Source organism: Medicago sativa, chromosome 4, assembly GCF_051527215.1.
Source record: "Medicago sativa cultivar Bolivia chromosome 4, Bolivia_mono, whole genome shotgun sequence".
Taxonomy (NCBI): Eukaryota; Viridiplantae; Streptophyta; class Magnoliopsida; order Fabales; family Fabaceae; genus Medicago; species Medicago sativa.
Window position 1 is genome coordinate 75702806 of NC_140752.1, and position 27995 is coordinate 75730800.

At 33.6% G+C, this 27995-nt stretch overlaps 2 protein-coding genes and 1 long non-coding RNA gene across 9 annotated transcripts; 1 reads left to right on the top strand and 2 right to left on the bottom strand.

Annotated features, from left to right (window-relative positions):
- Positions 1-12147: 12147 nt before the first annotated feature.
- LOC146931953 (uncharacterized) lies at positions 12148-16541 on the bottom strand. The gene is made up of 2 exons (XR_015006886.1): positions 16217-16541; positions 12148-12679 (listed from the first exon to the last, which is right to left on the bottom strand). It is a non-coding gene; the product is annotated as an uncharacterized LOC146931953 (long non-coding RNA).
- A 1397-nt stretch (positions 16542-17938) lies between these two features.
- LOC146931954 (uncharacterized) lies at positions 17939-24091 on the top strand. Of its 7 annotated transcripts, none has more exons than XR_015006890.1 (6): positions 17939-18378; positions 18468-18661; positions 20131-20449; positions 21724-21816; positions 23569-23644; positions 23743-24091. XR_015006890.1 is itself a non-coding variant. In XM_085703525.1 (6 exons), exons 1-5 carry the CDS (start codon positions 18262-18264, stop codon positions 23604-23606), a joined length of 765 nt encoding a protein of 254 aa, XP_085559651.1. In that variant the 5' UTR covers positions 17939-18261; the 3' UTR covers positions 23607-23644; positions 23743-24091. The 7 variants fall into 7 exon arrangements, 6 of the variants coding, with proteins under 6 accessions (XP_085559651.1, XP_085559650.1, XP_085559652.1 ...); XM_085703525.1 differs by having other exon boundaries at positions 21724-21820; XM_085703524.1 differs by having other exon boundaries at positions 21724-21820; positions 23569-24091.
- Positions 24092-24844: 753 nt separating this feature from the next.
- On the bottom strand, positions 24845-27904 carry LOC146931955 (pyruvate kinase, cytosolic isozyme-like). Its single transcript, XM_085703523.1, has 3 exons — positions 27618-27904; positions 26273-26734; positions 24845-25987 (listed from the first exon to the last, which is right to left on the bottom strand). The coding sequence occupies exons 1-3, from the start codon at positions 27843-27845 to the stop codon at positions 25175-25177; spliced, it is 1503 nt and encodes a 500-aa protein (XP_085559649.1). The 5' UTR covers positions 27846-27904; the 3' UTR covers positions 24845-25174.
- Positions 27905-27995: the final 91 nt, after the last annotated feature.

Below are 27995 nucleotides of genomic sequence, written 5' to 3' on the forward strand. Positions count from 1 at the left end.
AATTTTCACCACCAAAAGAAAAGTCTTAACAATTGTCAATAAACACAAAAATAAAATTCACTTTTGATTCTTCACGATTTTGGTGAGATCAATTTAAGTTTCTCACAAACACATAAAACCCATTAGTAGGGTTAATGTTAAGACTAATTTAGATTTTTTTGTCAAAAAAAAAAGAGACTAATTTAGATCTTATTTTATTTTTGGAGGTGAATTTAGATTTTGTTTTTGTTAATGACTAAATTAGTCCTACAATTTTTTTTTGTTGGAGGTATAGTTCTAAATTTGATCCTAACAATTTTTAGTCTCACAACAATTTTAAGCAAAAGACAAATTAACGTATAACCACCAAATTTGCTAGTTTAACTAGTGACAAAGCTCCCTTCAAGTCAAACCTTTAACCCTGCTTCCAAACCCCTTTCTGCTGCAGCCAAAAAAAGTGTGCAGATTTTTTCCAGATTTTGGGGGGATGAGGTAGAAGAGGGTGATGTAGAAGAGGACAACGATGAAGCCATTGTATCAGACTTTGAGCATCACTATCCCAGCCTATCGGAGAGCACTAAAGCAGAGAAAAAGAAGAAGAAACATGCGAGCAAAGTGAAGCCTGCTAGCTTTAACTCAACCGGCATGAGGACCCGTGCCCAAAAGGGTACATTCAAAATAGACTTGGCAACTACGGAATAACTGGTTTTATTGCAATAGAATAGCTAGAAATGTCATTTATTTTATATAATTTTTCAGAGGGATGGTAGTCTTGTAGCAGTTGTTGTGGCATTATGGTCATAAACTGCCTAGTTTTTTAGGATCTTTCCTTTCTAAGGATAGATCTGGTTTTTCTTTTCATAAGTTCTCCGCGATGTGACTCTTGTATTGGTCCAGGCATCTCCTCTTTTATATTTTAGTGCTTTGATCAAAAAAACGTTACATAAGATAAATTAATTTCTTTCAAAAACAACAGATAAATGTAGAGCAAATGTTAAAGTCATTATTAACCCATGCACACGTAAGTGAATGAGTCAGAGTTCAAATTATAATCACGACGTGTAATCTAACAATTGTGGACAAATTAGCATTGTCCACAATTGCGTTATGAACTTGAGTCCAAAGTCCTGAGGACCTCCAGACTTGTATAGCAAAAGGACACGCGAGGAATAAGTGTTCCAAGTCCTCATAATTGGACTCACAACTCACACAATTCGTAGGACATTGTACTCCTTTATCATGAAGGCGAATTCGGGTAGGTAAGCAACCTCTACACATCCGCCAAATTAAGTTTCGGATTTTAGGGGGTACTTTAAGTTTCCAAATGCACGACCAACGACCAGGACGATGAAGATGAGATGAATCAATAAGTTCTTCGACACACAAACGATAAGCACTTTTCACATAATACTTTCTGTGCTTTTCAGCTTTCCATATCAGCCGGTCAGATTGTACTTGAGCAACAAGAGGCATGCTTATAATTTTATATGCTAAGTCGACACTGAAAACCTGTCTAATAATGTTCTCATTCCATCTCTTCTCATGTGGCAGCATCAAATTGTCAATTGTCACGTCACTAACTGTGCACCCTCAATATTAATATCAATACACTCACCATTGAGGCATTCTTGCATGGACACAAATATAAATGCATAGTATTTGGTCACACACACATCAAAAACCTTTTTCTCAAAAGACTAAATCATTTTATTATCAAGTTCTTTTTTATTATTAGAAAAAATATTTTTATGTGTGTGTGCCTAAACACTGTACATTTATATTTGTGACCATGATAGACTTTCTCCTCACGATTAAGAATCCAAGGCTCTCCCAAGATCATTTTTTATAACTGATTCTTTTAATAAAATAAATAAATAAAATCAACTTTACTTTTGATTTTGAATATCAAAATCATTTTTTAATAACCCGTGATATAAGGGTTAAAAACGGTTTTAAGGTCACACATATCATAAATTATAATTTACTTACGAGTTACGACATAAAACATTTTATATTATAGTGTATAGAAATTAATGTAAAAAATTATGCAAAGCTACACCATGATCTTTTAACTTGAAAGTTTTAAATATATCTTTTATATTTTTTGGTGTCAAAATAAAAAAAAAATTATTATCCATAACTACGTTAGAAAATCTTTCACTAGTTTATTGATATGACAATTATGATTAACGGATAGTGTAAAAAAGTTTTTGAATCCACCATGTATATGAATTTAATGGAAAAATATAAATATTTCAAACAAGGATTTCATTTTTTAATACACTGTTAGTGTAGAGAGTTTTACACCATAAATCACAATTAGTTTTATTATATGTGTGACTTTAGAAGTAATTATAATTAAAATCAAATAATTTTTATGATTAAGGATTTTTTTAATGAACCAAAATAAATTATATTACTACCAAAATGCATTCTTTCCCGCATAAGGCGAACCAGAGAAGAAAGCAAAAGTTACAGAAACATCAATAATTTGGACAAACGAACGAAACAAAGGAAACACAACAATCAGTCAATACCCTAACACATAATAGGGTTAAGCCACCGACTATGGTAACTAAAAGCAACATTAGCAAACTTTGCCCTTAGCCACCAAGAATAAAGAAGCTTAATAGTATCTAAAAGTTTAAGAGTTGAGCTTGTGTTGTTATTAAAATTATTGTTGTTCATTTACTTCCAAATAACCCAAGCAAGATCATAAGCATAATGGAGCGCCTTACTTTTGAAACACATGCAAAGTTGCCAAACTGTAATAACTGATCAAAAATACAAGCATGAGCGACCGAAGAAAATCCTAGCCAACGTCACCCAAGATACCACAAAGAACAAAAAACAAGTGATTTGTTGATTCCGAATGTCTTAGTCACTAACACAAATGTAAGAGTCTTGCGGGATAATTTCTCTTAGTAATAAATTGTCCTTTGTGGGGAGTTTATTACAAATAAGGCACCAAGCAAACAAAGACACCTTCAAGGAAGCATCTTTATGCCATATTTGGACGCTTGAGCAAAATGACGAGGAACCACAATAGTAAGCAAACGATATGCGCCGCGAACAGTATAACCATCGTCTGGTTATGGAATCCAAAGTCAGTTATCCTGGATATCAACATACAAAGTCACAGTGAGAAAGTAGAGTCATACACTCCCCTGCCTCCTCACACTCCAACAATCTTCGCCGTCACTTCTAAGTCTCACCTCCATCACCCAACCTAAATCAAACATATCCTTAACTGTCGTCCACTAACTTGTAGCAAAATCAAACAGTCTACGAAACCCATCACGTAAAGGCATGTCCCCTAACCACCTATCCGTCCAGAAAAAGTATTATCTCTGTTACCAACCTTACTCCATAAATTCTCATCAAACAGACCCGCCTCCTCAAAATCAACTCTGTCGTAGATTCTAACCAACTCCCTCCACATAACCGACCCCTCCCTTCCTCCCTCCTTCAAACGACCTCCCTCGACTCCATATCTCGCCGACAACACCCTAAACTACAAACCACCCCTATTAGTCACCATCCTCCAACCACCTACCCCAACAAACTCCACGATCCTTCGAATCCCCAAACCCCCACGCTCTTTATCCAAACAGATAAAGTCCAAATCAACCAAAGAAAATTTCCTAAGATCCTCGCTTACAAAAAATAATTAAAATAGATTCAATAAAGAAAATGATACCTAAGTGAACCTTGAAGAAGGAAAGAGCATAGATAGGGAGAGAAATCAGGATAAACTTAAGGAGAACAATATGGCCATCAAATGATAAATGTTTATGTTGTTCTACCTGATAGTTTAAATTTATGATTGACGATTATATTTGATAGACAATATAAAGTACTAACAATTTATATGAAATTGTGAATTATTTTTTAAAAAAACAATGCATGTGAAGTAAAAATCTTTTAGACAACGGGTTTGAAAGTATTAAAATTGATAGATCCACATGAGATATAATGTTGACTTGGTTGGTATAGTGATAACTTAAGAAATAAAGCGACAGAAAGTTGTGTGCTTTGGCCAGATTCACATTATAAATTTGAAATATACATAAACATATTAACACTAGTGTAGTGACCCGGCGTTGCCCGGAATAGTCATAGAAAATATTAAATAAGGTTATGTTCATGGACACATACATGAAAAAAATTGAAATGATTTAAATTTAGAAATAAAAATTATTAACGAACATAAAATAAGCTATCTAATCTTGGAATAAAAAAGTAGTAATTAATAAGTGTAGTATGCAAAAATAAAATATAATAAGTGCACCTGAGTTTCTCCCCTCCTCTGCAAATAAATTAAATTATAAATCACAGAAGTTTATCAACGTGGAACAAAAACATTAAATAATATTTACTCAAGATCATCCAACTCCAGAGGCAAAAAATTGGTTGATTGAACACGACTTTTGTATTCTGTGAGTTCCCCCTTTGCAGCTAATACTCCAATAATATCTTACAAAAATGTGAAAGGTGAAGTTAATATCCAACGCAATAAAAAAACAAAACTATAACAAATTAATATGCAATAAATATAAGAATTAAATCATTAAAAAACCCACTTGGGTTGGTCTGGTGGTATTGGCTTGGGTCTTGGGAGTGTGCTCCTCCGCAAGGTCTCAGGTTCGATTATCTCCGGTGCCAATTTAGGTGGGCTATTTAGCTTCTTAAAAAAAAAGAATTAAATCATTAAAAAATACCAATTAGTTGTGAATCTTCATTCCTAGCCTTAAAAATTTCATCATATGATGTGATCTTGAATGCATAAAAAGGAACAATTGAGTCATCAACCGGCTCGACGGTCGTCATATCCTTAAAAAATAGTCTATAGTCATGGCAAGTTGGTTTAAATTCATAGTTGTTCTTAGAAACTGAGATATTTGTTATCTCTTAACACATTCCCTCAACCAACATAGATTGATATTTTGCAACTTTGTCACTCCACACAGTACATTGAATCTTGCTCCCCTGGAATATTAGAAAGAACAAAAGTCAACAAAAATTGTGAATAATAAAACAATAATAAAACAAAACAAATAAAACCAGTAAAGATAATGATAATATAAAAAATAACTTTAAATCATGTAAAATCATGTTAGTTTGTAAAAGTTAATAAGGAAAAAGAACCGATGCATACTTTTTCATCCATGAAAACCATATCGATTAAATCAACCTGGTCTCTATCATTAAAGTTTGGCATTCTCCACATTCTAATGATCCTAATCTTGAATCTCCATACTCTGCACTTATTATTGATTGTTATGCTATCAATGATGTCAAATTTTGCAGCCATAATTTCTGAAAAAGAAAATTAGAAACCAAACTGATGAAATTTATTGGTTAAATAGGAATCAAATTTGAATGAAGGTATTGCAAGTGCGCGTAAACATGATTAGAAATTTTTAAAATGCTATTTAAAAATTCGTCTACAAAAATCAAAAAATAAAAATAACAAAAAGATGAAACATGTTATATTAAAAAGCAGGATTAAAAAGTGGTTGATATAAGTATATAATAATTATTTAGAAATAAGGACCTGAAATAATAGTATAGGTGTTATCATAAAATGATACTATAGGTGATTAATAATATTAAAACACTACTGGTGAAATGATAATATTTTAGGACCTGAAATATTATTATTAAAATCAAAACGCTACTGATTAATAATATTGAAATGAAAAGGACTTGAAAAAATAGTATATGTGATAATAGTATATGTGATTAAAAATATTAAAACACTACTGTTGAATCGAAAAGAGAAAAAAAATAGTATAGGTGTTAGTTCAAGGACGTGAAACAGAAACAATAGTATATGTGCTAGTTCAAGCACCTGAAACTCATAGGTGTTTGTAATGGATGCCAACAACAATAGTTCAATGACTTGAAGAAGAAAAAAAACAATCAGTAAACTCAATCGTAGGTGTTAGTTCCCTCTTATATTATATATATAAAAATAAAAATCTAAGCATAAGTAAAAGTAAAAGAAACAATAGTATAGGTGTTTGACAAACCTGAAGAAAGAAAAAGCTTAGATCAAAAGAATGTTTGAGTTTCAGTTTCTGCTCAAAATATGTGATTATGTGATTAAAAAATTCTTCTTTATTTATAGTTAAAAAAAACAAACCGAAGCCTTTTTTTCCTCAATGGAAAAAACTAATTGAATAATATGGTGCTAAAAGAGATAGTAACTAATTGAAACTTCTTTTCCTAAAAAAAAAAAAGAAATATTTAACGGATAGTATTGAAAGTATTATATATAGTTTGTTGAGACATTTTGGCTACATAAAATATTAGGAATTAAATATAAAATTAAATAAAAATATTTCAGGTCCTGAAATATTATTATTAAAATCAAAACTTTACTGATTAATAATATTAAAACGAAAAGGACCTGAAAAAATAGTATAGGTGATAATAGTATAGGTGATTAATAATATTAAAACGCTACTGTTGAAACGAAAAGGAAAAAAAAATAGTATAGGTGTTAGTTCAAGGACTTGAAACAAAACAATAGTATAGATGTTAGTTCAAGGACCTGAAACTCGTAGGTGTTTGTAATGTATGCCAGCAACAATAGTTTAAAGACCTGAAAGAAAAAAACAATCGGTAAACTCACTCGTAAGTGTTAGTTCCCTCTCATATTATATATAAAAATAAAAATCTAAGCATAAGTAAAAGAAACAATAGTATAGGTGTTTGTCAAACTTGAAGAAAGTAAAAGAAACAATAGTATAGGTGTTTGTCAAACTTGAAGAAAGAAAAAGCTTAGATCAAAAGAAGGTTTGAGTTTCAGTTTCTGCTCAAAATATGTGTTTACGTGATTAAAAAATTCTCCTTTATTTATAGTTAAAAAAAAACAAATCGAAGTCTTTTTTTCCTCAATGAAAAAAACTAATTGAAACTTCTTTTCCTAAAAAAAAGAAAGAAAAAAATAAAGGGAGATTTAATGGATAGTATTGAAAGTATTATATATAGTTTGTTGAGATATTTTGGCTACACAAAATATTAGGAATTAAATATAAAATTAAATAAAATATTTAGTGGATAAGATCAAAAGTTTGCTGAGATTTTTATGTCAAATAAGATGCCAAATAAAATATAGAAAAAATATAAAAATATTGAGAATAAACGTGGAAGCGACACGTGGCATAAAAAACCTTACTTTATATATATACTATTGATTGATTGATTGATGTGTAGTTTGTTGAGATAAAAAATACTGAGTGCATAAGATCAAAAGTTTGTTGAGATATTTATGCTAAATAAAATAGAAAAAATAATAAAAATATTGAGAATGAATGTGGAAGTGACATGTGGCATAAAAAACCTTACTTTATATATATACTATTGATATTGATTGATTGATGTGTAGTTTGTTGAGATAAAAAATACTGAGTGCATAAGATCAAAAGTTTGTTGAGATATTTATGTTAAATAAAATATGAAAAATAATAAAAATATTGAGAATGAATGTGGAAGTGACACGTGGCATAAAAAACCTTACTTTATATATATACTATTGATTGATTGATGTGTAGTTTGTTGAGATATTTATGTTAAATAAAATAGAAAAAATAATAAAAATATTGAGAATGAATGTGGAAGTGACATGTGGCATAAAAAACCTTACTTTATATATATACTATTGATTAATCGTTAAAAATAAATTTTCATCCGCAGTTTCTTTTTTTGCAAGTTCCATCCATGAAAGGCCATCGAAGTGTGTTAAACAATAAATTATAGAAAGATATCTTCTTTAGTCGGGATTTAAAAGTTTGTTCGTCATGTTATAAAAATCTAACTTCTATTATTAGAATCAACCTCATTGGTTTATTTTTAAAATTTAATTCAATTTGAAGTTATAAACACCTGTTTTTTTTGTCAAGTATAAACACCTCATTTTTATTTGTTAGAAGCTTAGAAAGAAGAAGAAAAAAACACCTAGTTTATATTCCCATCATAGATATTAGTAGTCTCTTTTTGTATGTAAAATGTTGGTTACATGATTACATCACCATAAACACTACTTTATTGTTGTTTTTTAGAAACATTTGTCGTGATCAGATTCTTTTTTCATGCTAGTCGACACTAGTCGTGATTAGATTCTCGCCGAAGAGTTTGGTGGTATTGCTGACTGATTTTCCAAATAAAATTAATGCCAATATTATTCTTGATGATATGATGGAGAACTTTGGTTGGACAACTTCCTTTGAATTAGAGTGACTTGCCTCCCCTAAGAATTATTCAATCAAGATGAATGAACGTTGGAGTTTCTTTATCAGTCTAGGTCCCTCGGAATTTTGTGCCGTATGAGAAACACCACGCAACGTGGCTCGTAGTCATTTTTATGGCCATGGAAAAATCTTCTATATTGGGGATATTTGGGGGGAATTTGCCTCACTGACTTGTAATTTTCTTTACTAGACCATCGACCCGTGCTCCGCACGGGTCCTACCAGCTTACACATGCGCGTTTGAAGTTACGATTATTAGTCTCTTCCTATATTAATTGGTTATAACTGAATCAATATGTAAGTAATATTTTATAAAATTCCAATTACGATAAATATTAGTCGCATAATGGTGACTTTAGTAATATAATTTGTTGCTACCATTGGAATGCAATAAATCAAAATATCGTACAAAAATCATTGATTTTTAGCACAACTTATCTTACATTACGAAATACTTTTGGATATACTACATTTGAAGTCACATTGGCATCTTGAACATTTTCATCCATTGTAAGCATCTTCAATCCATCTCTGGAGGTAACTCTTGATATTGAAACATATAACTGACCATGTGAAAACACATGACTTGGCAAATATATCTCAACTTTCTTCAGAGATTGTTCTTGACTTTTGTTAATAGTCATTGCGAAAGAAACAACTATCGGAAACTGTCTCCGTTGAAATTTGAAAGGTATCATGACATCAGAAGGAGTAAGAGATAATCTTGGTATAAAAAATTTTCTTGCATATATTGCTTCGAAATATGACCTTTCCTTCAGGCACAAATTTACCCATTTTAGTTATGATTAGTCTTGTGCCATTGCATAATCCTGATCTTTGATCTGTATTCCTTAACCACATCACTGGAACACCAACCTTTAACCTGAGTTTGTGATTTGGAAGACCAGGTGTATTAATTGTGTTGAGAAATTCAGGAGTGTGGACAACATCAATTGCATCGCCATTCGGGTTTGTTGCTAACGGCGAATCTTAACTCAGATACATTTTTGCTTCGCCTGGAATCAAATCCAATATATATTCGTTTATTTGTTTGACAATTGAATGCTTTGGAGTTAATATGGACTTGTCTTGAAAATAAGCTATATCAGTCATGCTATCTAATATATTTGGATAGGTGATCTTGACAATAGTCGCAATAGAATTCTTTGTGTTCATTATAACTTATAGTATTATTATTGCTTTCCATTAGTGATATCGGCAAAAGGAGTGCGCGAACTTATATTACGACTTTTTTACCTCATATGAATACAATGATTCTCTTTAGAGGATTCTTGTGAAACTTTTTGCCCATTTCATGCTCAGTTTGGTTTTTTTTCCTTATATGCTTTAGATAACAAAGTCAATGGTTCAGTTTTTGCAATGCCGATTAGTTGTCCATCAGTTAGGTATACACACACACGTGTGGAGTCCTCCCATACACATGCGGCTCATATCATAAGTACTGCACAATTATAGATGTAAAAACAGTGCATGCTTGCTGATATATACGTGCTTTGTGTATCTCAATACAATAACAACTCTTCGTTTTATGCATGATTGCATTTTGGATCCACCAAAGTTACATAACGGTACAACTCATAACCAATGTCTTTTGTATGGTGTGTACCCAAAAGCATATAATCATGCGACACATATTGCATAACAAAAAAATGCAATGTCAATTAAACTTCTCTAAATAGCGGCAAAAAGAGCATTGTAAACAAAGTGCATCAATAAACACTAAATAGCGGCAAAAAGAGCATTGTAAACAAAGTGCATCAATAAACAATAAAAGCACAGAAACTAACAACAATATCTTATGACCTTAGTTTGTGAATCGATCTAAATAAATTTATTACTTAAAAAAAAACACGTCAATTAAACTTTTCTAAACAGTGGCAAAAAAGAGCATGTAAAGGAAGTGCATCAATAAACAAAAACACCACAGAAACTAATGGAGAGCATTAGCATATGACCTTCATATGTGAATCAATCTAAAAGGCCCTAAGCCCCAAAATTTCTAAAAATAATTTTTTTTACCGAAAAAAAACTATTTTTTTAAAAAAAAAATTATTGGAAAAAAATTACCGGGATTTTTTTTTACTTGAAATAGCGGCAAAAAGAGCATTGTAAACAAAGTGCATCAATAAACAATAAAAGCACAGAAACTAACAACAATATCTTATGACCTTAGTTTGTGAATCGATCTAAATAAATTTATTACTTAAAAAAAACACGTCAATTAAACTTTTCTAAACAACGGCAAAAAAGAGCATGTAAAGGAAGTGCATCAATAAACAAAAACACCACAGAAACTAATGGAGAGCATTAGCATATGACCTTCATATGTGAATCAATCTAAAAGGCCCTAAGCCCCAAAATTTCTACAAATAATTTTTTTTACCGAAAAAAAACTATTTTTTTTTAAAAAAAATTATTGGAAAAATATTACCGGGATTTTTTTTTACTTGAAAAAAAATTTTACCGGGAATTTTTTTTTTACCGAAATATTTTTTTTTTAAAGTAAAAAAATATTTTACCGAAACTTTTTTACTAAAAAATATTTACTTGAAATCAACATTAAATTATGGTACCAAAGCTTGCATAACACACCAAGGAGACATTAATGATGACATGTCCACACTTGGGAGGGAAATTCAAATTTGAAAACTTGAAATCAACATTAAATGCATCATTAAATGATGGTACCAAAGCTTGCATAACACACCTAGGAGATGTGTTTGGGAGGGAAAACACAAAAGCAATTAGGGTTAAGCATTTGCTTGACCTAACTGGCTTTTATAATAAGTATGATGATCCGTAACAAACAAAGCTTATAGTTTAATTGAAACGTATTGTTTTTTCTTAACCTTCTAATTATCAGAAGAAATTGGACCTAATAATAATTTAAGATTGTTATGATTGAGATATATATTATTGGTGTAAAATAGATTTACATTAACGTCTAATGAAAATTCATGGGATAATCACACAAATCCATTTTATAACCACAATTGAATAATAACTACAAAATATTTATTTAAAAAAAACTACAAAATATTTAATTTTCATTTAATGTTTTCGGTGCATCTCCCTGTTTCTAAAATAAATAATACAAAGTTCTTAATATCAATGTAATTTCCCTTTTTCATAAAAAAAATAACAACAATACAATAAAATAGTTAAGATTATTTCACTTTTTATTCAGTCTCATCCAAATTCATTTCAATTCATTCATAAGATCCTCCAACAAAGTTCACGAGTATTAAGAAAAATATTTATAGTAAAAAAATCGTTAAAGAACTGTGTTATTTTTACATATTTATCCCCATGTTTATTTTATTTTTTTGAAAACAATCCCAATAATACATTGAATATGGATAAAAAAAAAAAACTCGGATGCAGGTTGAATTTTGTAAATGAATATTACAAGGAAACAAGTGAGAAAATGTATTATAATCATAGACATAGATAGCAATTTAATAAACATGTCAATGCATTTTAGAAATAAGGGAAACAACAAAAGTAGTATTGAGAGAATTAACAACATGACTCACTCTTTCCTCTCAAAAGAACTCAGTTCATTTCTTGAAGTGATTTGTTTGAAAGATAATTGAGCTCTTGTAAAATAAGAAGAAAATTGCTGTTCACACATTAGAGAAGGCTGGGACACACATGTAAAATACGCTTTTGCCCCCTCGGCAGTTAACTGCCGAGGAATTTGAAATCCGGCTGCAGTTAACTGCCGAGGAATTCCTCGGTAGTTAACTGCCGAGGAAAGCATTTATGCAGACAGCAGGTTCTGCATTAATGCTAAGCATTTCCAAGCCATTTTTCGGCCAGTTTTTACTTGTAATTTTACCAGAGCATTTCCATATGCAATTCAAATTATACAACAATGAAACTCGGTCATAAACAAGAAAAATACAATATCTTTTACATATGTCCATAATTAAATCAAACCGACATTTGGTTCAAACCACACAAAAGTTTGAAATTCATCAAAACGGAACATAGTGTCCATAATCAAACAACACATTACAAGTCATTACACATCATTACACATCATTAAATTAAATCCCTACTTACATTCATTACAATTGCATATGGAACGAACATATATATATAATACATTATTTTCCACCATATTCCTAAACATAAATCCGACGTCGCTATCGTCTTTAATAAGCCAAGGCATATAGCTTGCCGTTTTCCATGCGAATTCATCTCTATCTTCTCCTAGGTCTATCATTGGCATTAGAGCAGACAAGTGACGTGTATATTGATTTTCACCAAGATGCTCAAAATAAGTGTTAAGTTGTGTCTTCAAATCATCAATAGAGTCCGTCGGTGTTATCATAACCTTAACCGTCTTTTTAAACGCGCAATACCTAACACGCCCTTCAATTCTTGCAACCTCTGACATGTTTCACTTGACAAAAGCTTTAACAAAATAGTCATAGATTAGAACAAAATTAAATGGAATGTAATAACGAATAAATCAAATGTGCAAACATTAATAAGCTATAAATAAGTATTGCACTAGTTTCAAGTCAATAAAAGTCATGTTATCATATATATCAATATAAATTACATAATGTTACTTATATATTGGCCACAAAAAATTGGCATTACAATTTTGACCCCAAAATATACGTCGGTGTAATTTCTACCAAAAAAAAAGGACTAACACCGACAAAAAAATCCCTTGTTAATTGCCAAGTGATTGGAGAAGATCAAGTGACATAAAATCTTCCTCATCTTCCGCAATAACTTCAAATTGTTGCTTTGGTTTTTCGGGAGTGTCCAACAAAATAGGCGCCGCTTTGTTTGATTCCTTTTGTGGTTTTGGCGGTTTGTTTCCACTTTCAATAGCCATGAGCTTTCGGAACAACTCATGTTGATCCAAATACTCATCTTCCCAAGTCACCGCATCTTGTTTCTTGTGATTGTGCCACTCCGTAGATGATGGAGGTAGTGGACAACCATTCCTCAAGTAAATAAGCACAAAGTGATTAGGAATTACCCCAAGGCACATGATGGGAGTTTTTTGCTTGCCCGGCGGTGGTGGCCCTCTTAGTGGGAAAAAAGATTCTGAGTTACCAACTTCAAGATTTGTCAACACAACCACACACCTTTTGTAATAATTGGCAACAATGTGCCCCATGTCCGGAAAAGTCAACCACTTATCAACAAGATGTGCACAACTTTTTGTATTTGCGGGAGGATGTAAGCCATTTAAAATGTAGTTATAACGATCCTCACCCGCAAATACTTCAACATAATCATCTCTATGATCTTTCAATTCTTGAATAAGATGTGTACGAATCATGAGATGATTTTGTTCGGTTAAGCCCATGAACTCGGCTATAGCCCGGAATCCACAATGTCCATCGCCAATAACATCCACCACTTTTTCAATAAATGGAAGCATGAAGCGTGGCATATAATCAATAGGCCTCATAACCGGGATAGCCTTAGGCTTTGGATACCGAGAAGGTGGTGGAAGTGGGGAAATTGGTGCTTTACCAAGACGAGCACCTTTTTTCCTTTTATATGATGATGTTGTTGGTGATGGTGACGGTTGACTATCCGGATTTTGGGAATCAACAACCTCCCAAGAAGAAGGGATCCGGCTAGTGGATGTAATTCTTCCTTTAGACCTCGCAATGTCCACTTTTTTCTTGGCTCCCTTGGTTGTTGCCTTTTGTGGTGGTGGAGACATCATGGTGGTTTCAGGAAATGCCAATTGCCGCAAAGCCTCCTTGACTTCAAGCTTCATTTGGAAAGGGAGTTTCTTGAGACGTTCTACAATACCCTTCAACTCATCATCCACCGAAAAACCAAGTTCATTACTTTCTTCTCCCATGCGTAACCTTTGCCAATGGTGGTGTATCTCATCCAATAAAATTGGCTTTTCTTCAAGGAGTTTAGTTGCAATTTCGCATGCACATGGTAAGCCATAAGATGTCCTTTGAACACAACCACAAATTTCCTTGTTCATGCACAACGTTTCCCTACAACGTGACTCTTCCATAGCAATGTTGTCCAAAGCATATCTAGACACATGACCACCTAAGCCGGAGTACAAAGTGACATCTTTGAATCTATGTTCCAACACGGTAACGCTTTGACCAAAGGCTGTTTGTATCGCAGTGTGTTGAAGCAACAACATGTTATGTATTTTCTCCCAACAAGTACCCAAATCACCCACACTATTGTCTAAATATTTCTTCACCAAAGCATGAGCCGATTCTACCCTATTGGTGGATCTACAACCAAGATGCAACACACGGTCTGTCCATACCCTCACTATTTTCTCCTTCACTTCATTCAAGGTGGTCATGGCATAGGCTAGGAAAGGTGGGAAATCACTACAAGCATCTTGGAACTCCACTAATGCATTTGCATATAACTCTTGAGTGGACGATTCAACCATATCTTTCCATGCCCTCATGATCTTCTTGACAACATCGCGATTACTCACCTCTTTCCCATCCTTTTTTCCCATAGGATATTTACAATCTAAGACGCACCTTTGTTTAACATTTGCTTGCACATGAAAGTAACAATTCATACCATAACTTTCCGGGAAAACAATTCCAACCGCTTTCATCAAAGACCCATCTCTGTCGGTAACAATCACCTTAGGCATATTCATCTTTGAAGTAAGAAGTTTACGCAACATTTTTAAAACCCAAACAAAGTTTTCCTCTTTCTCATGCATCAAGAATCCAAACCCAACCGAATATGTCAAATCGGTCGAAGTTACCCCAACTACCTCAAACATTGGCATCTTATACAAGTTGGTTTTGTAGGTGGAGTCCATAACCAAAACCGTTGGAAAATTGTTAAACAACTTAACGGATGTTGGATGAGCCTAAAAGATATCTTCGATTGTATTACTTTCACCATGTGTTCTTGAGTAATAAGTATAGTTGTGCTCCTCCAACTTCGAGATTAGATATTGCAACGGCTTCTTGTCACCTCTATTTGCCTTCCATATTTTTTGACGTTCTTTGTACACTTGCTTCACATTTGTCATGCAATGTGGTCTTTTGTTCTTCAAGTGTATCAAAATATTTCTTGGAAGCACCTTGCTCTTGGTCAAGTCATGTACAATCTTCTTGTCATCCTCCTTTAATCTACCGGCAAGAATGTGTCCTTCTAAAGCCGGCTCCATCGCATGGTTGTGAACTCCATTAAGAATGTTCAATCCCCATTCCTTTGTTTGCGTACTTTGATATCCACTAATCATGAACAAGCACCCGCATTTTCTTGAGCCCGTTGTCGCATGCTTCGGTTTTTTTTTAGGCACTTTGTGAGCTCCACTCCTTTCACACACTAGGCGCAATATTGGATGGACCAAGCTTGATCTTTGTGTAACAATTGTAAATCCCGCCTTGTTTGCTTGACAACGTACCCACCCAAGCAATTCTTCTCTATCTTGAAACTTAATGTCGTCAGAAAAAAAACCTAGCCGTGTCCACTTCGTGGGCTTGAAGTGGGACGACACCGGGGCTAACATATTTAGAAGCTTGTTCAATGTTTGGTTTGACTTCAACCTTAGGCGGCTTGACATCTCCGGAAATTTGGACAAAATTACGTTTTGTCTCTTCCGAAACATCTTCCGCGTTCTCGGTCATTACTATAATTAAACAACACATAAATATGAATTAACAACTAACTAATGCATAAACATCAATGCCATAATGAACTAAAACAAAAAAAACAAAAAAAAACAAAGAAAAAAAAAATTTGAAAAAATGGCAGTAGCTGCCATTTTTTCGTCCTTCAAAATTTTCGTAAGTGTTCCTCGGTACTTAACTACCGAGGTTTCCCTCGGCACTAAGCTACCGAGGATTTCCTCGGCAGTAAGCTGCCGAGATTCCCCATGCCAGTCTTACGTGACTGACGTTGTAAACCAACATATGACAGTGTAACATATAACAAAAATAAACCGAATAAAATGCACAATACCTTTTTTTTTACGTCAAAAGTATGTTGAATGATCCTAGGCTTGATGTTTGAATCATTTGGGGGAAGATTTGATAGAAAAAAATTATTGGATTTGGGGGAATGGATGGGTTTGATATGGAAGTTGATGAAAATAGTGTGTAGGGGAGCAGGTTTCCTGTTTCATCTGATGAAACAGCTTTTTTCGGCAGTTAACTACCGAGGAAATCCTCGGCAGTTAACTGCAGCCGGATTTCAAATTCCTCGGCAGTTAACTGCCGAGGGGGTAAAAGGGTATTTTACATGTGTGTCCCAGCCATATGGAATGTGTCAACAGCAATTTTCAAATAAGAAACTAAGTTTTCCGTTGCCAAGCCGAATATTGCTCACATAACGGACTCAAAAGACCTAAGTTGTGAGAATTTAAGGGTGAAGCTTAAAGATTCTAATTATTGATAACTTAAAAAAGACTTAACTGTAATTATGATCTCTCCGTCATAGGTTTGAACTAAAAAATGAATGATATTATATGTTTTAAATGACTTGTATACATCATCATGTTATGAATGGATGATGATATTGTGAAATTTACTTAAAATTTTTAATTAAAATATGATACTATTTTAGAGTAAATAACTTTTTTTTTTTTGAAGGATAGAGTAAATAACTTAGGGGGGTGTATTGGATTAGGATTCTATGGGATTTTAAAAGACTTTTTAATTATGAAAAAGTCTTGTGGTATTCAATCAAAACTTTTTGCAAACTTAAAAAAAGTCTTGTGGTATTCAATCAAGACTCTTTGTCATTTTAAAAAAGTCTTGAGGTATTCAATCAAGACTTTTCATCACTTAAAAAAAGTCTCATGGTATTCAAAATCATTCAAATTTCGAAGGATTGTTTAATAAATTGGATTTTGATGGATTTTGTGGGATTTTGTAGTGTAATTTTAACAAGAAAAAGTCTTTCATGAAAAAATGAGATTTATTGGGATTGTTTTTCATTTAAAAGTTACTATCTCTTTCTTCTCTCTTCTCTCTCTCCCCTCCCCCCTCTCTCCTTTCGCTCTTTGTCTCTCTATCTCTCCACTCTCTCTCTCTCTCTCTCTCCCTCCCTCCCTCCCTCTCTCCTCTCTTCTCTCTCTCTCACCTCTCTTAGAAAAACTCAAACGACTTCTCTAATTTCAAACACAAAATGAGGGCTAACACAATATTTTTTTTTTTAAAAGATTTGTAAGGGCTGTCATAATTTTAAATATGTACAATTGAATTTTGTGGGAATAACATTTTTAACAAATAAAAAATGTGTATGGAGAATAATGTGTTAAGAGTGTTTTTTAGTCCCTTAAAATCTTATAAAATCCATAAAATCCTTAAAATTTTAAAATCAATAGTAAAAGAATTTTTTATTGGTTTTATTTTTCTTTATTCAAACGCTAGAATTTATTTGTTCATTATTTTTATCATTCACACTTGTAAGTTTGTTATTTTTTCCCCTAAAATTCATTGAATCCTTTAAAATTTTAAAATCCCATAAAATCCTTTGAAATCCTTAAAAGTCAGTGTGATAAATCCATTAAAATCTTGAGTGTATAAAGTCTTTTACATAAAAAGTCTTTTAAAATCTCACAGAATCAATACAATCTCACACAGTCTTTTAAAATCTTAAAGACTTTTTTTATTAAAATAGTCTTTTAAAATCCTAATCCAATACACCCCCCTTAAATTGTATCGAGGAGTGAGAGAGAGTAGCAGGAGAGAGGGGAAAAGTTGGTTACAGTCACAGGTGGAAAGGGGGGTTACAGTTTTCAATACAATACAACAAGTTGCAAAATTGTAATTTTAATCCCTCTGCGTTCTTCAACTACACAGATTTGCTCCCTAAAATTGGCAATTGCTCTCGCCACTCAGAAAACAATTAGAAACAAGAGTTCACAAAAAAGAAACTGCAAGCAAACGACACACCACAACTTTATTCTTTCAAAAAAAAAAAGAAAACACCTCATCGATGATGATGCATTCATATTGATTTTCATTTTTGAAAGCACACTTTAAATATTTATTTATTTATATATGATGCTTTGTTGTTGTTGTTCATTGAATAATTTGAATTTAAGAGATCGTATACAACCATGGTTACGCGATTACGATAGCCTTCAATCCTTCGCTGTCATCCTCATTTACATTCAGGTATTTTCTTTCACTTTCCCTTGATCATTATTCTTCTCATAACTATATAATATAATAAATAATTTGATCGATGATTTCAATGAATGAAGATTGGGTGCGCGTTACTTGGATCGCTAGGAGCATCATACAATGGTGTATCGCTTATAAATCTTGCAATCGCATTGTTCGCTTTGGTTGCAATTGAGAGTAGTAGTCAGAGCCTTGGACGCACCTATGCTTTCCTTCTCTTTTGTTCTATTTTGCTTGATATCTCTTGGTTCATTCTCTTCACTCACGAAATTTGGTAAGCGCCTTGTCGTCATTTTTTTCTTTTCCTTAATTTTATTAATTGCCTTGTAGACATGTTAATATGCATTTCACATTGTAGAATTGGTTAGAGATGACAGTAGTTTTGTCTTTAGATTGTATGGTGTGGTGGCCGGTTTTAAAGAGAAAATGTGGATTATTCGTTTGTCCTATGAATGAATGACTAGAGACGCACTTGAGTCCCTAGGAAATTAGGTTTTTTTTCCCCTTTCGAAACGTCGTTAGTATTGTTAGTATTATGCTGGGAGTTAGGTTTGATTGTTCGAAATTTAAACCTTCGACCTTCTTATCACTCTGCTCCTTAACTCCCCCACCCTCCAGTCACTAAGCCGTCCTTATATCCACTCCTTTGTGCCTTGCTAACGCAGAGTAATAGCTTTTGCATGGGATTTTTGTGGGATGATGAGATGCAAATCACTAAAATATACTCGTTGCCTGGGAAATTATTACTCTTTCACAACGGTTGCCTTTGTAGCTTGTTAAAGCATAGTAATGGCTTTTGTGTGGGATGATGAGACGAAAAACACTGAAATACACTTGTTACCTGGAAAATCACGTCACTTTCACATAACTTTCCTTTGTGGCTTGTCAAAGCAGCATAATGGCTTTTGTGTTGGATTTTTGGAATACCTTTAGGTTGGGTTCATGCCCTTTTGACTTGCGGCATTTTTTGAATAAAGGTCATGAACTGACAATTGATCAACTAGATGAAATATGCTTCATCTAGCATATATAACTCTTATGAACTTATGGGGGTTAGAGACTCTAAATTCGACGAATATTTCAATGTGTTGCTAACTGAGTTGCCTGAAACTTAAAGTCCTTATTGCTATTTCATTTGTATGTATTATTGTGTTGGAATATTTTGATCTGCTATTTGGTGGATGGAATTGAGCATTGAAAATGGAATTGAACTTCCCAGTTCCAGTTATCCTGTTTGGTGTATATATTAGAGTCGGAATTTCAAATATAAGCACAACTCCATGGCATTGAAAATAACTATTTTCAATTTTTAGCCTATACCCTAAGAAATGCTATTCCAAGATTAAAAATCAACAACAATATGTTATTTTTGTTGTTTACTATTTTTGTTGCTGAGTATCTCAACAAGTTTTGCAGCTAGCATACTTAGGTTGTTTGTGCCGGTAATGTGATTGCAGGATTCTTTGATTACTTTGATCATCTCTGGCAAGGTTCGCTTTTGGTTATCGTGTTATCGTGATTGATGGAATATATTTTTATCATCATAACGCACTCTAGCCACATCACTGCCAACATTTTTTGCATCCCTCTGTTTATCAATATGAAGTCACTGTGGTATACAATGAACAAAGTATAGTATATATGTTCACATGAACCAATTTTCTATGCTTGTATGAATCAAACAAGTGATCATGACTGTGCTTTTGATTCACATCTGATCAAAATATTTATGTGTGTTTGCAGGAATATTTCTTCCAACGATTATGCAAAGTTTTTCATATTTTCTGTGAAACTTACCCTGGCTATGCAAATCGTTGGTTTTATAGTGAGGCTATCATCCTCATTGTTATGGATTCAAATTTACAGGCTGGGTGCATCCTATGTGGACACAACTTCTCGAGCAGCAGACTTTGACTTACGGAGTAGCTTTTTGAGTCCTGTGACACCGGCAGTAGCGAGGCAAATCTCCAATTCGAATGAGATACTTGGAGGCTCTATATATGATCCAGCCTACTACTCATCCCTGTTTGAAGATAGTCAAGAAAACAAATCTACATGTGGGGTAGGCTAAATTTTTCTGAAAATATATCTGTTTATGTTTGCTTCAATGATTAATTTTCAGTTGGTATTGGTTAGACACTAGAGGAGTAACCTTGGTGCAACTGGTAAAGTTGTTGTCATGTGACTGTAAGGTCATGGGTTCAAGTCCTGGAAACAGCCTCTTGTGTAAAAACAGGGTAAGGCTGCGTACAATACACCAAATGGTGGGACCCCTTCCCGGACCCTGCGTATGCGGGAGCTTCAGTGCACCGGGTTGCCTTTTTTTTTTTTATTGGTTAGACACTACACTTTGCAATTTTATCTATAACAGTCTATAGGGAGGCAATATTTTATACACTGGTATCTCAATTGTACCTGTACCCTAACATGTTGGCAGCTGTATTTAGTATTTGGATTAAATCTTGGTGCACAATCCAATGGTCAATAAAGTGCCAGCAGGGACGCATCAGACTTTAGTACAAAAGTATTAATAAACTTTTCTATGATAATAAGAAAATAACTGTATACAAGTTATTCTTGGTCCTGAAGTAAGTTTTCAGATGACTAACCAAGAAAAGAGTTCTGGGTAAGAGTGAGATATTTTGGTACTTTCGAATGTGTATAGTTATACATCTTTTCTGCTGGGTAAAGGAATAAAGATAGATGAAACTGGTTATATAGTCCTGTATATTCTGTAGTTACCACTCTACCTCTTCTGGAAACCCTTTAAGTAAATATCCACTTTGTGAAGTCTTAAACATTGATGACAAGGACAAGGAAGAAATGAAAGCTTTTCGGAAGACATTAAGTTTTACCTGTGAACTTTAGGTTTCTATTTCTTATCATTGAGATTGAATTACACCTATCCAAAAGAAGGACAAAAGTTCTGCCTAATTTGTCAAACCAATCAATTTTTACCTATTCCTCAGATTGCTAGTCACATATCATGCAATCAAGTGATTGAGTTTAACACTTTATTCTTCTTCCTTCCCTATTGTAAGATGTTGCCGCGGGGGCTCTATTTATTGGTCCCAGTCTAGTCTCTATCATGTTTCAGTGGTGCATTTCACTCCCACCGGCACTGACAGTTTTAAGGTTTCACACTGTGAAAGATTAAGCGCCAGAACAAAAACGAATACTAATTCCTGAGAAGAAAAGGCTTTTGTAATTTTTTTTTTCCAGGAAAATTCATTATAGGGATTTAATTTAATATTATATTATGTTATCCTACATAGTCTTATAATTTTGATAAACTTTGTTGGGCTTTACATATTTCATTTGATTGGTTGTTTCTAGATGCCCAATCATGACATTACCCAGAACGGGTCAACATCAGCCACTGGAGTCTCTCCGAAGACATCCACGGAGATATATTTTCAGGCTTCGAATGTAGGTATTTGATTATTATATACCCTTTTGCAGTCTATTTACTTTTTGCAGCATCATGAATCTGTAATCTGTATTACTTGGCCTAAAACCTCTTTTACCCTGATCTCATGTTAACAGTTTACTGAGAATTTCGATCTGTTATGCATTTTACTGAATGACACAGATGGATGTCTGCTGAATGTCATAAGAACGTGGGGATTTTAATTATTTTTTATTCGTTTTTTAATTAAAAAAAACCATTTAAAAATAATCACTTTAGAGATTTTATTTTAGATAGTTTTGTCCTAGGTTAGACTGTGGTACTTTCAGAAGAAAAGTTTGCTAAGTGCAGTTTTATCATGTATACACAGGAGCCTGCCATGTGTAAATTGTGAAACAACTTATACTTTCAGTTATGCTTTTATTCCAATGATTTTTCTTGTCTCCTGGTTTATCGGTCTCTAGGTCACATATTTAATGACTAAGGGTGCGTTTGTTTCAGCTTTAAAAAAAATAGATTTTGGGTTAAAAGAATCTAGAGATTTTTTTTTAGAGATTTTAAAAAAAATCTAAAGCTATTTTCGTTTGTCTACTACCCATAAAAATCTATTTTTTAAAAAAAATGAGTTTTAACATGTAGTACATGTGTTACCTCCTTGTTGTTGAAAAAAATAGATTTTGAGAAAAGCTAATCCCAATAGCTTTTCATTTTAGGATCAAAATAGATTTTTTTGATAAAATGATTTTTCTAAAAATCCTAAACAAACACTTAAAAATGAAAAAAGTGATTTTTTTAAGGGAAAAAATAGATTTTTTTTGAAAAAAAAGCTTAAACAAACGGAGCCTAAGGCGGTATCCTTGAATCAACAGTGGATTTAAGATGAAATTAGTCAATTGCCTGCTTTGCACGGTCTTTTTAATGGAGAGTTTCGTTTACGTTGATGTTTTATCTGGTCTTATTTATTTTCTTTGGCAAAATTAGTTACCACGTCAATGACCAAAATTTGTTCACCTTGATAATCATTTGATTGTCTTTCAAATGCCAAGGCTTTCAAATGTCTTCCCTATTAGGAGGACAATTCACTGCCAAGGCTTTTAAATGTCTTTTCCTAGAGCACTCTCTTGATAATCATTTGATTGTCTTTGTTTTCTCCACCTTTTTGTTTTATTACTTTTCAACGATGACTATGACTGCTGACGGGTGCTAGCCTGGTTGAGAGGATGTTGCAATTTCTCATCAACTCGCCATCTAGTTCCTTCTACCTTGGCCCTGATATCTCTCTTCGGAATAGTAAATAGTCTGTCCATAACTTTATTCAATTCAGGTTTTTCATTATTTTTGAAGCGATTCCATTTTAAAAACTACATGTGAATCTCTTTCCTATCTAGGTTGGTGCCATACTATGTTTGTTAGATGTCTGCCCCTTAAAAAAAACAGTTCTTGTTGGCTCAATCAAGAATGAAGAAGCATGAAATTGGATTGAAATGAACCATATGAATATAATCTAAATGGAATGACCTCAAAATTTCTTAGATGCGCAAGACAATTCTCTTGCTCCCTATCAGTCTTTCTAGTATTGTTTGCCAGTACTGCAAATATATGTTCTCGATATACAAATACAGTTTCAATTGAATTAGATCATTTCCATTGATATTTCTCGCATTTGTTTCATGCTTAAAAGTTGATGGCATGCTAGTTGTCTACTGGCATCTTGACTCACCCAAATCAGATCTGTCTAGTTGGTAACTTCTTATGTGTTTTGATCCTTGCAGGAAGAGAATGTATAAATCACAAGATGGAACTTGTTTAAAATAGACACCAAAATGCATAGTTCTCACTCCTGTATTGGTATGAGTTTCTTTCTCATTATGCAGCAGCCTGTATGGGAGTGGGTCTTGTACCATATGTTTCTGTTGGAAACTTTCTCATTGTAAATGTTTTGGCAGAAAGGATAGGCACGCCATTGTTGCATTCTATGACAAAAACAAAATCCAAGGTTTTACCTTGAAGCAGTGCCTGAATGTCTGTGAAATTGAGCTTAGGAAACAAATCTAGTAACATTTTTGACAAATTTGCATATGAGCAAGCAGTTTGGAATGCTGCATGTAGGTGGAAAATATGCCTGGAATTTGTTCCGGGGTTTTTCTTGCCTTTTTTGTTGCAGTGATTTAGGAGGCTAGTTAGTGAATCCATAGTTAAGAAGCGGGCATTTTATATTTATTTAATTATTATTTTTTAAACTAGACCGGATATGTTATTAAAGATGCTATGAAATCATTTAGTGTTCATATTGAATTGAATAGCGTGCGAATGTTGAATTTGTAATGCTTGAACATTGATTATAAGGAGGATGAAATAAAAACAAGGGTAAAATCTACATCAACAAACTCAAAATCCTTTAACATGATATTTCAAATCGGTTTAGTTTCAACAGAGATTTGACAGTATTGCATAAGCAGCCTTTCTCTTGGCTGAGTATGGAAGCAATTGTGCCATTACTTGATTCACACGTTTTCTATTAAGAATTAACAAGTCTTTAATCAATGAAATTAAACATCCATTCACTGAACTAGTGCAGAAAAACTAAACATCCATTCACTGAACTAGTGCAGAAATAATGAGGTAGGAGGAAGCCCTTTGCAAACACTCAAATATTAATCACCTATTTGTTTGATAAAGAATAGTTCGAAAGTCCCTCATTTTGGCAGTGCCTAATCACCTATTTGTTTGATAAAGGATAGTTCAAAAGCCCCTCATTCTGGTGTCCTAACAAATAGCTTGGTTTCATCATGTGATTTAAGTTCATGAGCTAGCTTTGGTTTCATTTTAATTCACCAAACAAATAGCTTGGTTTAATCATGTGATTTAATCATGACAGTGGATTGGTAAAATATAAGTTGATGAGCCAAAATGAATGGTCGCAAAAAATGGTCGTATGAAACGTGGGTATATCCGTATCTTTATAGTTGTATACTTTGTTAATATTTAAAAGACCAGATCATCAAATTCCAAAATTGCGAAACAGACTAAAATATGAAAACCATACACTTCTCAATCATGATATATATTGAATTACTTCTGCAAAGTTAGCCGCAAAATAATAATCAAAAACAAAAAGTTGCCTACATTTTTGAGTACCAAAAATTCATACATATAATCTCAAAAATTGAAGAGAGTTCGCAACTTTTCTCAACAATAACAATAATAAGGTAATAGTGGTATGCAAATACGTGTAAAAAAGGGAAAACCCCAATAAAAGCATCAATTGATGTTTTGCATCCAACGTACACTGTAGATGGTATAATATAAGAGTTCATTATTTTCCATCATAAAATACTTTGCCAAAAAGCAGATAAAAAATCACTTTTTAATGGGAGATCATTTCACGGTCAAGATTTTGATGATTGATGCGGTACCCACGCGATGCAGAACCACAACAGAATCCCCGTTAACGCAGAGTCCCTTTCCCTTGGCACATTGAAGGGCAAATTCTATTGCATCTTCTGTTGTTTCTGCATGAGAAGCTCTAGCAGAAGCAGCACTTAATATTGGAATCAATCCTCGGAATATCAAGCTATGTCTAGCAGGGGACTCATCACTGCATGACCAATCAAAGGTATCAGTCGTTAGCTCAGGAACGACAACAGAAAGAATTGGCGTGCCTGGCCTGTATTTAGCCACCAATTTTGCAGTAGTCCCTCCTCTAGTTAGAACCAATATGAGAGCTGCTCTAGCAGAGTTGGCAGTTCTAACAGCAGAAGAAGCTAGACTCTCCAATGGGCTCATGGGTACTGGTGAGTGCTCCATTATCCTTTTGAATACATCTCCATAGTCAATGGTGCTCTCAGCTTCAACACATATTTTAGCCATTGTACGAACAGCAAGTTCTGGATAAGCTCCAGCAGCAGTTTCACCACTAAGCATGACACAGTCTGTTCCATCCAGAACTGCATTCGCAACATCAGTAGCTTCAGCTCTGGTTGGCCGGGGAGATTTGATCATTGACTCCAACATCTGTGTCGCAGTAACGACCGGTTTTCCTTGGATATTGCACTTATAAATCATCACTTTCTGTGCGAGAAATATTTTCTCAATTGGAATTTCCATTCCAAGGTCACCACGTGCCACCATAAATGCATCAGAGTTTGCAAGGATATCATCAAAGTTTGCAACCCCTTCTTGGTTTTCAACCTGCCACATACATTTGCAAGTTGCAGAGGAAAAGCAACTAGAAATAAGTAATTGAACATAACATATACAAGAGATAGAAAAAATCAGTAGGAACTCAAAACATATTTTCTTTGAAGAGCATCTCAAAGTTTGTTAGATGATGTCCAATAACACACATTAACGTGGATTCAGTAAACATCTCTATGAAATCATGTCTGATTAGAACTCTTGACACATTGTTAAACAAGCTCAAAAATCACATCTATTCCATGAAAAAAATAATAAAAAATTCATAATATAGCATACCTTTGACATGAGAAGAATGTTCTTAGCATGGTGTCCTAGAAGTTTTCGAACTTGTACCAGATCAGAACCTTTTCGAACAAATGAAAGCGCAATCATGTCAATTTTATTGGGAACTCCCCAAGCCATGATATCTTCCTTGTCTTTCTCAGTCAAAGTGGGAAGATCCACTACGACTCCAGGCAGATTAACATTCTTTCTCTCGCCTAGAACAGCAGAGTTCTCACAGCGGACTTGAACCAAACCCAATTCTTTGTCACACGATAAGACTGTAAATGATATGGTTCCATCTGCGCAGAGTATGACACTCCCGGGCTTCACATCATGAGCCAACTTTTTGTAGCTCATGGAGATTGTATTCTCATCACCCTTTAGGCTATAGTCAGTTGAAATAGTTATTTCATTACCTTGTTTCAGTTGGATAGGTTTGGCGTCCTTGAGAAATCCAGTTCGAATCTCAGGCCCCTACAGCAATGAGCAATGTAAGTAGATGCATAAGATGAAAGCTATGAAATGAAGCAACTTGAAAATGCTGGTTTTACTTTATTAAGAGAGTTTTAGTTGCGGCATTCATCTCATCTCCCTCGAATTACAATACTCACCAAAATAAGGTTCTAAACCATAAATATTAAGAATCAAGTAAAAACCGGACATTGAAGATGCTTTTATATCATTATAGCGCAAAAGCGTTAAAAGAACTATAGTCTATTTGGATTGACATATTTGAGCTTATCTACTAGCATAAGCACTTGTGAGCTTATTTGTATGACAAGATAAAATAAAGTTTAATTGTTTACATATAAGCTATAAGCTGTTTTCATAAGCTATTTTGAAGACTTATGAAAATACATTTATTTAACTCATGAACATATCACAAGTTGTTTTCATAACTTCTCTCAAACATTCTCACAAGTGCTTATGCTAGTGATAAGCTCAAATAAGTCAATCCAAATACAAAAATTATTTTCAGCTTATTTCCATAACCTCTCTAAGACATCTTATAAAAACCGCTAATAACTTGCATGAAACAAGTTTGACTTTATTTTATCTTGTTATAAAAATACTTTATAAATAAACACTTACATGATAAACACTTACATAAGTTGTTTACCCAAACATAACCTAATCTAACAGTTCAAACATGTATTGACGGTAAAAGTCACTATTAATCGATTAAATTTGATCTTAATTCTTATCCATACATATAAGGTCAAAATCAACTTGATACACTTCATACATCTCACACATCAATCACAAACACAAATTACATACTCTATCAATTCAAATAAAAAACATTAACAATTATCAAAGAAAACTCATAATAAATAAAAAAAAAAAGGTTTTATACCTTAGTATCGAGCATGACGGCGCAGAGAATTCCGGTATTCTCCATGGCGGCTCTAAGATTATCAAGAGTTTCCTGATGATACTCATGAGAACCATGAGAGAAGTTGAATCTAGCAACGTTCATCCCTGCTCGCAAAAGCTTTTCGACCATGGGAATAGACCTAGATGCGGGTCCCAGCGTGCAAACGATCTTAGTTTTGGGCTTCTTCTCTGCTACAATCGTCGCCATGTTTAGATCGATGAGATGAGTGGTGTGGTGGTTCTTCTGGTGTGCTGTGCTTTTTCTCTGACTCTCCAATAAACAACTGAAACCGCTTATATAGATATTCTCAAACAAGCAAGTCTCACGCGGACCAAAATTATTCAACAAAAGTAGTAG